Here is a 10,553-nt window from a genome sequence, read left to right as displayed (position 1 = left end):
TATTGTATGGTAAAGACCCTACAATAATTGACAAAAAACCCCAAAAAGCACCTGGGAACAGTGGGACGGAAAAACTCCCTTTTAACGGGAAGAAACCTCCAGCAAAACCAGGATCAGCATCGGGTGTGGCTAGGGAGACAGGACAAAGACACAATGCGGGCAAAAGCCATTAAAGAGATGAACATAAAAATGAAAATCACTTTAAGATAAGATAAGATAACCTTTATTAGTCCCACACGTGGGAAATTTGTTTTGTCACAGCAGGAAGTGGACAGTGCAAAAGTTATGAGGCAAAAATTAGAATACAATAAGAATAAATACAGTACACAACTGTACAGAATAGAATAAAATACTATATACAGTAGAATAAAATAAAATACATATACAATAAGATAAAAATAGAATACAAATACAAATACTATATACAACTGAGTAATACCAATAAACACCAACATTCAGTCCTTTTAATGATTCAATATATATCAATATCTTTAATTTTTTAGCTTTTTCATTATATCAGTGACAGTTTTAATTCTATAGCACTTTTTACTACATGTAAACTAAAAGTGTGCTTACTGTAAAAGATAAAAACATCAAAAAACAACCATGCAGTTCTATAAAAATAAAACCAGAAAGAAGCTTGCGCACACACGCACACACAGACACACCAACAACTACTACTACTACTACTCTTACTACTACTACAAACAGTAGTTAATTGTAAGCTCCTGAGAATAAAAAGGTTTTGAGTTTGTTCTGTTTCTGTAATAATTGCTGCCATCTCCCTAAGTGACCACACGGTGGTGATAAAACACCAAGACTGACTCAAATCATAATGTGATTCATCTTTTAATGCATCGCAAGAATCAGAGATGGTAGAAAACTTTTTTCTTTTTCGTTTTGTAATCATTTATCTCTTATTTATTTATTTATTTATTTATTTATTTTGTTCCATTTAAATAAACACACACACACACACACATACACACAAACACACACACAGTATATGTCTATGCATACAGAGGCACCCTGCTACACTGGTTACACCCAGAGGCTTGCCTGACCGCCCAACATTATTCCAAGGCAAGCCTCAGTCTGACTGGAGACTGGTTGTGAGAACTGGATACCAGTGCCACCCAAAAATCTTAACAGGGATTTTCTAAAAGGCCATTGAGCTGCATTTTTATTTGTCTGCTGATAAAACAGAACTAAATTTGGGAGCAACCAAATTTAAAAAAAAGGGTAAACAGGCAGAAGTGGAAATGAGTTTCTAAAAATAAGTTAATGTTACTGTTTATGTCATTTAGACTGATTACTAAGTATTTTTTTATGTTTTGTATTTACTAGATTGAACGCAGACTGAAACTTGTATTTCCCAGGACACACTGCCCCATTAAAATGTCAAAATGGAATCCTTTATTTAGTGAAAACCAGCAAGCTTAAAACTCTTGTCATTTTGGACTTTTGATCCATCTCTTCCCCTCCATGCTTTTTGAAAAGGATTTATATGCTGTCATAAATGCAAATCAATAGATTAGAGGTCCTTTCTGCATCATGCTGTTAGACTGTGACACCATTTCTTTGTAACTATGTTTTAAATTACTGGCCTACACACTGACTCTATACCTAATTTGGTAGTGGATCTTAAAAGTTGCTGAATAAAGCTGACAGTATTTTTCTTCATCAGCATGTTAGACAATTACTCACGATTAGGTTTAAGAATTAATATTACTGTCCCGTTAAAATAACTAAGATTCATAGATGTTCTTATCACCTGGTTAATACTGTACATAACATGATGTTTAGACACTTGTCATGTTATTCAGTGTAGTTAAGTATTTCAGTTTTGAGGTCATTTATAGATTTGCTCTGCAGCAATACTTTGGTCATGTAGGTAATCTATTGTAATGGGTTAAAACACACTCTCTACCGCACACAAACACACACACACACACCCACATACATCCCCACACATAGACACACACACACACACACACACACACACAAGCCCGTTTCAGCTATCTTAGTGAGGACCTTCATTGACATAATGGTTTCCCCAGCCCCTTACCCTAACCCTAACCACAACCTAATTATAACCCTGACCCTAAAACCACATTTTGAGCCTCAAAAAGCTTCAAACTTGTGAGGACACAGACAAAGGTCCTGTTGGTTCTCATAAGTAGAATGCAGATTTCGGTCCTCACAAAGATAGCTAGACAGGAACACACACACACACACACACACATACACACGACCCTGTTGCATCTATGCAGGATATAAAATGTTTAGAATAAGGTCTCTACTAGCTGCAGACTTGTAGAAATGATCGTGAAATAGTGTATTATAACATTCAGTGAGTACTGTAATCTGAAAACACGACCTTTAGCCTGTATGAGTTTTCCTTTGCCACTTTTCCTAAAAGCTAAGACCCCACTGACATTATAAGCTACGCCCCTGCGCTGGATCATAGTACCATCTGCCTTGCTGTTGGCTCTCTCTTTGAAGACAGCTCATGTTTATTAGTCGTCCTCTTATGTTTGAGTCTGTTGTTAGGGAACGACAAACTTGCGCATGCCCAGTTGCCCTCCCTCCAGGAGCTAATGAATATTTAACAACACTCGCGCTTTGATTGGACCGAGTTTCCCGTGTTGTGTTTAGAGTCGGGCTGTTTGGGCACTGCTCCTCCGTAAATTGACCATCCGGCTGGTTGTCTGAGGACTGCTGTGCTTCTGTCAGTGGAGGACTCACATCTGACTGAACAACAATGGACGGAGGGCACCGCTAAGGAGCTGCATCCATGCTGTCTGGAGTTTACCGGGAATAATTTTGGATTTGGTCGCTTGGTTTTAGGTTAAACAAGTCAGACCTTGTTTTAAACAGCGTGAACTTCCCCGAGGTTCGCTCAGACACTGGATCGCAGGGAATACGACATCGAAGACTGCGACTGTTGTGAGGACAGAGGATGGTAAGCGGTGTTTACACTGGCTGAGATAGTAGGGCACTATTTGTTTAATATAGTCATCATAATCCAAATATTTGCCACGGAGCGGCGGTTCCTTCTTCTAGTCTGCTTATAAAAGTTGTCTCGGGTGTTAAACGTGTTTATTTTAAATATTAATTGAAAGTTTTCTTAAGTAATATTAACGAAATTCGAACTGATAACTCACATGTCCATAAATATAGCTCACAGATTGCTTCACTGGAGGCTTTTAACAGAAAAATCTTTTAAACCACAATCGCTGCTTTATTAATCTTTGATCCCTGACGAGTGTAACATATCCTACGATAAGAAGCGGCAACCTTGGCTGTTTCAGGCAGACTTATAGTTTTTACTGCCTGTGGTGAAAGTAGTCAGAAAGCACTGATAAATTAGGTTCAGTCTCTTTTGTTAGAAAACCGGTTAGCCTTGGAGGACAATGTGTCAGGTGGAGTGGAGTGTGCACTGTGTGCACCTTACTTTGTATCGCTGCATCACAGAGAGGCAGGTTTTTCCTGGTTTCTAAATGCCAGGCCGGCAGAAAACACACCTAAAGAGAAGTTATGGAAGATATTGTATGTTTTGCATTTTGGAAACATTTCCTCAAGCCTGTCCTCTTAATAAAACAGCTGATACAGACTTTTAGCACATTTCCACTTAATGATATGGCTGCATCATTGATGTTGGAGACATAATGTTTATCTGAAGGGGGGTTGCAATATTTTTTTTGTGGCTTGTATATAGAAATATCCTGAAAGGCAACTGAAAAACGTACCCACCATTCAACTTAGGAACCTCTTCCACGTGTCTGTACAGTACCTCAGACTGTAAACATGCTTTGTCCATTTAAAACAGGTAGACCTGAAAGCTGTTTGCATTCTTCGATTCCTAGGTGATGCATTAAAACCTGTCGGTTTGGTTGAGATAATATCCAGTCAGCACAACATATGCAATCCTGCAGCATTTAACTCAGCTTTTGTAGACATTGTTGACACTCACACACTCTTGCTAAAGCTTTTTACAAGAGGTTAAGAAGAGTATCAGTTCGTGCAGAGAAAATAGTCTGTCACTGTATCTGACTAGAATAGCAGACACCAGCATCGCTCAGTGGTTCCTTCTCTGCCAGATGCTGAATAGCAAGTCGGCATGAGAGCAGCTGGTTTGCATTAGTCTCTCCAGCAGGGAGGTGCATACTTCATCTCAGAGCTGGTGCTCCATTTTCAAACCCATCACTGCTTTAGAGACTTGCTCTGGAATTCAAGCCCTGTCCCTGAAAACAGGATGAACACCCATTCTGTGGACCTGGGGAACTCGTTAGTCTTGTCGCTGCGGTGCAGTGTGCACACACACTCCTCAATCGGTTCCATACGTCTTTGTTACGGAGCCAAGTTTTCCCCACTTTGCTGTTTGGCCTGATGGACCCCATGAGTGCTGACTCATTCTACTGTTGCACTTGCTGTAAATCAGTGAGGACACGAGAAGCTTATAAATCGCTTATAAATGTGTCAAACACATTGTAAACACAAGTTGTCAACTACCAAAAAGTTTTTGAGCTTTCTTCTATTTTGTCCAAGTGTCAAATCTGGTTTTACTTCACTCTGCAACTGCAGAGTCTCTTTTTTGATAAGAAATTAAGCATTTCCATTACTGCTACTGTTTATTATTATAAATGATTGCAATCAGATGGACTTTTTTTTTTATCCCTTTCTTTGGATTTGTTGGTCGTGAACACATTCTGTGATGATATGATATTTTATTACATCTTCTCATTTGGACAAAATATCTTTACTAAAGCTAAAGTTGGAGTCAAATGAAGATGATTTCCCAAACATGAAATTGCTGGACTTCCTGCACAGAATGTGGCTGGATCACTGGGACCTTGGCTGTTATAATAATCTTTATTTCTTTATTGCAGTATGGATGCTATAAAAAATGTTTAGGACACACAACAAAGGCAGGATGAGACTTTTGGTTTTGATTTAGGAAAAAAAAAGAGGGACTTCAGACGTCCACACAACACGAGTGGAGGCTGAGAATTATTTCCACAGAAAAGGTTTGATGAGTGACCTTTCACAAAAGAAGCATATTTTAATAGTCGTGACTTCATAGTAAGTGATATAGTGATGGGACATTGGGTATTTTTGTAACTATGAAGCATGATTCAGTGGAAGTGGTTAGGTGGGGAACAGTTAAGCAGTGTTTTTTTTTTGTCTCTGTGTTTATTTATTGTGTTCCCTTCACCCGAAATTCCCCAGTAACTGCACAATTTGGCTCTGGCCTTGTTTTTAAAACACTTAAATCTCTGCCTGCTCTGCTGTAGTTTGGCTTCAGTCCTCAGCCACAGTGCTTTCAGTGATGCAGAGAGGATTCAGCTGCTTCAGCTGATCGCCAAAGGTCATGCCCCAGAGCGAGCGTTCAGTGGCACAGTTTCTCTGAGATTGATAGTAACTCTTTTCAGTGTGACTTGTAATTAAACAGCTGAAATATTTTTATTGAGTCATCACATATTATCATTGCATTTTTATTAGCTCATGTCAGTGGAGCTTGTCGGTCAGTGTCATTGGGCTGGCCAATGACTTTATACCAGACTGAAATATCAGGAATAATTTGATGACTTTTTAAAAATCTCTCAATTACTTTTAGGTCAAATGTGTCTGATGGATCATACATTTCATAAACAATGATATTCAGCTCTAACTAAAGACTTTTTTTATTTAGCAGATGTTGGCATATTAACAAACTTAACTAACAAACTGCACCTGCATCGATCAGCATTTTGACAATGTTAGGCCTAAGGATTTAGCTCGCTGCAGCGCTGTGTGCAATAAGCCTCACAGGGCATTTGTCATGAATTCTGAACTTGTAAGCTTAGCTGTTTATTTCAGTTTGAGTTTCAAATGGAAGCAATGGCTTTCTCATGTATCAGTTGTCTTTGGTGTCCAATGGAAAAGCTGTAGTTTATCTGGCTTAGATCCTTCTTTCCAGCTCAGTAACACAACCAGCCTCTCTTCCATTTTGCAGGTAATCTGTTCATAGAGTAAAGGATAAATTAACTTCCTTATAAATGCTCTTACTGTGTCAGCATTATCCTGTAGGCATGCTTCGTGCTAGATGTTTGTTTATTCTCCTTGTTCTTTTACCCTGAACGAAGCAGTGTCCTATTATACCTGCCTATTTGCATGTATGGCTTACCTCATCGCAAACCAGGAACAAGGTCAGACTCATGCAAGTGCTCTTAGCCTCCCATCATCCCATGCCAGCCAGCACTCAGCCACCAAATCGCCTTTAACTCCACCCTTCATTTGTCTTGATGCTGCTGTAGGAAATTTGGCTTGTTAGTTACTGTTTAGCCCGATTTGCTCACAATGAAACTGTGCTGGCACAGAAAATGAAAATGTATGTGTTTTTGTGTTTTTCAAAAAGCTTGATACTCCCTCTGACACATTAGTTATTGTTAGTGAGTTTGCTTTTGTTGCTGCTGGCTAATAGTTAAGCTAATAACAACAAGGAATACGGACGTGAGTCGAAGCCAGACACAACCTGAAATTTCTGCATTTATTAATCGATTGATTTGAAAAAAAAAAAGTTAAAGAAACCCACACAGTTAATTAAAAGGGGACCTTGTAACCTTCCTTTGGTTTCCTATCAGTCCAAAAAAATGCTTGATCGGTAGGTGTGGGTATGTCTTAGCCCTGCAATCGACTGGCGACCCCACCTCTCGTCCGCTGTCATAATCTTTCATTCATCTTTGAACAGCTGATAGGAAAAGTGCACTGGGTAAGATGGAGTCAGTTCTCTATTTGTGGATTAAGATATATGGGGGAAAAAAATCACACAGCTGTAGACAGTGATCAAGGAGGAACAAGAACTTAGTACAAGCTTTTAATACAAGGCTTGTCAGCTTTTCTATAATAGACATAAACAAACTGACTGGAAACAAAGTCAGAATTAGCTGGTTTGAATTAGCTGTCTTTTCTGGCACATATCCTGTGGCAGGCCTGAGTCACTGTGGAATCACCCACTGACTTAAGTGTCCAAACACTATAGTATTGAACTTGATGATCATTTATAAACACTAGTTCAGTCAGGGCTGTTATAATCGAAAGAAGCATTTCCGCATGCAGTCATTTACATTTGTTGGAGTTGCTCTGGTCAGAGATGCTCCTGTCCATTAATCACACGAAGAAAAGCAGAAGAACCCCCACCCTGTGCACAAACAAACAAACAAAAACAAAACATCAATGAGAACAGAAATGGAAGTTGGATACAGCAGGAAACGGTGGGACTGGATTGAAGGTGGGCTGCAAAGTAGCTTGCAAAGCTTTGCCTCAAATTGAAATGGCACAAGAGGAAAAAGTTATTTACTCGGTCCCTCTGGTCCTGCTGCACATCCTTTTCTGTTGTCGTACCATAAACCAATCAGCTGTCATTTCTCATGAGTCGTGCATCAATCTAACCCCCCAAACAAAACCCAGTCATGGCAGTTTTTAGTGTTTTATTTTGAAAAGGCAATTTACTAGGGTCCAGACTTCCTTATACCTTGTTTCAGTCAGCAGCAAAATTTAGTCAAACGCAGCAGGTATTACGAACCACTGCAGTCCAGCGTTCTGTTAATCATAAACTGGGAAGCAGCGCAGTAACTTTCTGAACTAAACAAGCCTGAGTTAAACCTACGAGTCATTAGTTCTCTTCTCCATGAGTTCACTTTTATGGAGTCAGCATCACTAAAATCACATTCATAATTTACATGCATGACACTTCCGAAACTGTAGGAGACAAATCGTGTTTATTTCAGCATGAAAGCACAGGGATGATTAATTAATTTATTTTAAATCTTATTCTTTCCTAATGCAGAGTTGCTTCAAACAGTCCAGCTACTCATTTTATTGCAACACTGTATCAAGTACAGTTTTGGGCTGCAGTAAATTAATTAAGGTAATGCTGTGTTTGGTTGGTTTAGTTTTTGGGTTTTTTTGGTTTTTTACAACTTAAGTTTTCCAGCAGCTGAAGTCTATTTCAAGTTCAGATTTTTAATAGACACAAAAAAGCAGAAGCAGTACCTCTAAAGTCCAACTGCTCTGATTCATCTGGAACTGATCTCAGTGACCTTGGCTTTACTAATTTCCTTCTTTCCTGGCAGTCGTTTGATAATGTCAGTTGCAACTGTAGCTTCTTAAAGGATTTTTCTGTTCACAGTGCACTATGAAACGCTGGATTCGTTGTTATTATTATTATTATTATTATTATTATTATTATTATTATTATTATGTAATCAAAAACAAAGCCATTTTTGGCAAATTACCGTAACAAACAACTTTAAGGTTTCTTCCCTCAATGCCAGACTGACTCTTTCTTACCTTCTAAGAAGAGGAGACAGCTTTGAATAATTAGTTGGAGCAGAAGGTAACGCGGAAAGCTGGGATGGGTTTTAACATGTATTTTTGCTGTATTTTGCTCAGTTTAGCTTGACTGTAGTTTGGATTTCACTGATTTGAGGCCCTATTGTGGCACCGGCATGGCTATGAATTGGTTTCCACTGCAGATAGTTTGTTTATGTTTAACTGAAACTGCTTTAAAAAGGAAAACGCAGCACTTAGTGACATGCCTCTTCAGCAGACTTCCACCCTGAACCACATTGTCTTTGATGTTGTGTTTTTATTAGCAACCTTATTGCTATTGTCATCCATTTAGGAGACTAATGTTTAAAGTATCCATTCACTCATGATCATTATACCGTCTTTATATGGGAGGGGCAGCATTCAGCCCAGCCCTGCAGGCATAGCATATTAACGTCATCGCAGCCAGTCGGTGCTCATGTTTCCAAATCCTCACAGAAGAATAGATTCCTTTTATTATTCCTTTGTAGAAGCTCAGATCTATAACAACAGTGTGAGAAGTCTAAGCATGGAAACTCCGGGCAGGCTTGTTGTTTGCATTATTTATGATGGTGTCCCAGTTACATCCAAGTGACCGCTGTCATCCTTGAAGTTGTGAAGTGGAAAGATGTCAAGAGAACCCACAGTCTCTGCTCAACAATCTTCTACAGACAAAAATATGGAGCTGCTAATATGTGGAGCAGCTGGTTACAGCAGGTGTAGAGTGGAAACTGGTGTTTTCCTTTCCTCCTTTCCAGGTGAGGAACTGTCAAATCCAGTCTGTGATCCATGACTGTCAGATGGAAAAGCATGTCATTCCCAGTACAATACACCTATATTCACAAGAAGCTGTTCCTACACACTCTGCACGACTCTATTTTTAGTATCCTAATATTTATATTTAGTATTTGTTGTGCTATTTTTAGTACATTTCTGATTTACATTTTACTGGAAATACCTGGCTGGAAAAAGATGTTAAAGTTAAAGATCGCTGTCTGCTGCTGGTGTTAAATATGTGAGTCTGGAGGCTATATATTTCTCAGTATGATCAGAAGTCATATTTCCTCTCGGTCTGTATGCAGGTGTTGTGACAGATTGCCTCCTTTCGTCATCCTTTTTTGTGTCGAGCCAAATGTGACTGCATGTTGTTGCAGTGCTACAATATGCGGTTTTGCAGTGATGCAAGATTGAATTTTACCTTCATAGTTATAAAAATATATTTTTAGGAGGTTAAACTGGTCAGCAAGCATTTCGCTACTGGGATCTAGCACGTCCCGTTTTGTTTGTTTGTTGTTTTTAAGTAATAATGGTCATGAAAAATGTGAAGGAAGGTGTTTTTGTTGATCCTGAAATCTGTGAAGTGATGCTCGACAGTGAGCTTGAAAGTAAACTGAAGCCTGTCTGAATCAGCAGCACGGGAAGCATTCGTGCAGGTTGTCCTTGGCAGTCACGGAGCAAAGAATATTGCTGAGCTTGTGGATAACATGCTGAAAGCATATCAGCTAATGCGTGCCAGAATGTCACTGAAGATGCATTTTTTACATTCCCGTCTTGACTTTCTTCCATCTTGTCTGGGCGGTGTTTGCGATGATCATGGAGAAAGATTTCATCGAGATATACAAGTGATGGAAAACTGTTATCAGGGAAAATTTCCATACATGATGGGCGACTACTGCTGGTCCAAGCGAAGAGACACGGATGTGCGGTACAAGCCGGCAAGAGCTCAAACATTTTTGACCACTGTCTTCTGGTCAGTTTTCAGATTAAACGTATGAAAATATTTTGGTGGGAAAAAGCTTCTTTTTTTCTTTTTTTTAAAGGGTGTAAACATCAAAACATCTCAAAAACCTGACGTGCAACTTAAATCTGATCTATTATCTGAAAACTGTGTTTAAAAAAAGGCTTGTCTGTGTTTCCCAGTGCAAACAAAAAAACAAATTTTTAGACCAGTTTTATCTTTAACTGCTTTAGTTTAGGGGAAGACCTCCTCTGTGTGTTAAACTGTGAATGAGCTCTTTAATCAGACTCCAGCTTTTAACTGTAGTTTTCAGCATTGCTTCTGTGTGTTTGCATGTGTGTGTACAGAGCTTACTTAGACCTGAATGAGCATCCCCTCACTGAGAAGCTCAGACTGGGTCACTGCTCCTCTGACTCCACTCTCTTTGCTTCTTCTGCTGAGCTCCTCCTCCATCTCTCATCAT

The 10,553-nt window shown here is 39.2% G+C and overlaps 1 protein-coding gene across 2 annotated transcripts in view; it reads left to right on the top strand.

Moving 5' to 3' along the window:
• Positions 1 to 2,549: 2,549 nt before the first annotated feature.
• The window catches only part of myo1ea (myosin IEa), a 52,391-nt gene continuing 44,387 nt past the window's right edge, over positions 2,550 to 10,553 (top strand). Inside the window, exon 1 of one of the 2 annotated variants that reach the window (XM_005929577.3) lies at positions 2,550 to 2,965. In XM_005929577.3, the coding sequence (XP_005929639.1) occupies positions 2,963 to 2,965 (3 nt within the window). In that variant the 5' untranslated portion in view covers positions 2,550 to 2,962. The remainder of the gene's footprint in view (positions 2,966 to 10,553) is intronic. The other variant, XM_005929578.3, reaches the window with a different exon arrangement.

Source organism: Haplochromis burtoni, unplaced genomic scaffold (assembly GCF_018398535.1).
Source record: "Haplochromis burtoni strain Fernald_Lab_line unplaced genomic scaffold, NCSU_Asbu1 Contig_50, whole genome shotgun sequence".
Taxonomy (NCBI): Eukaryota; Metazoa; Chordata; class Actinopteri; order Cichliformes; family Cichlidae; genus Haplochromis; species Haplochromis burtoni.
The sequence above is the reverse complement of the archived record's forward strand: the minus strand, read 5'-3'. Positions and strand labels throughout refer to the sequence as shown.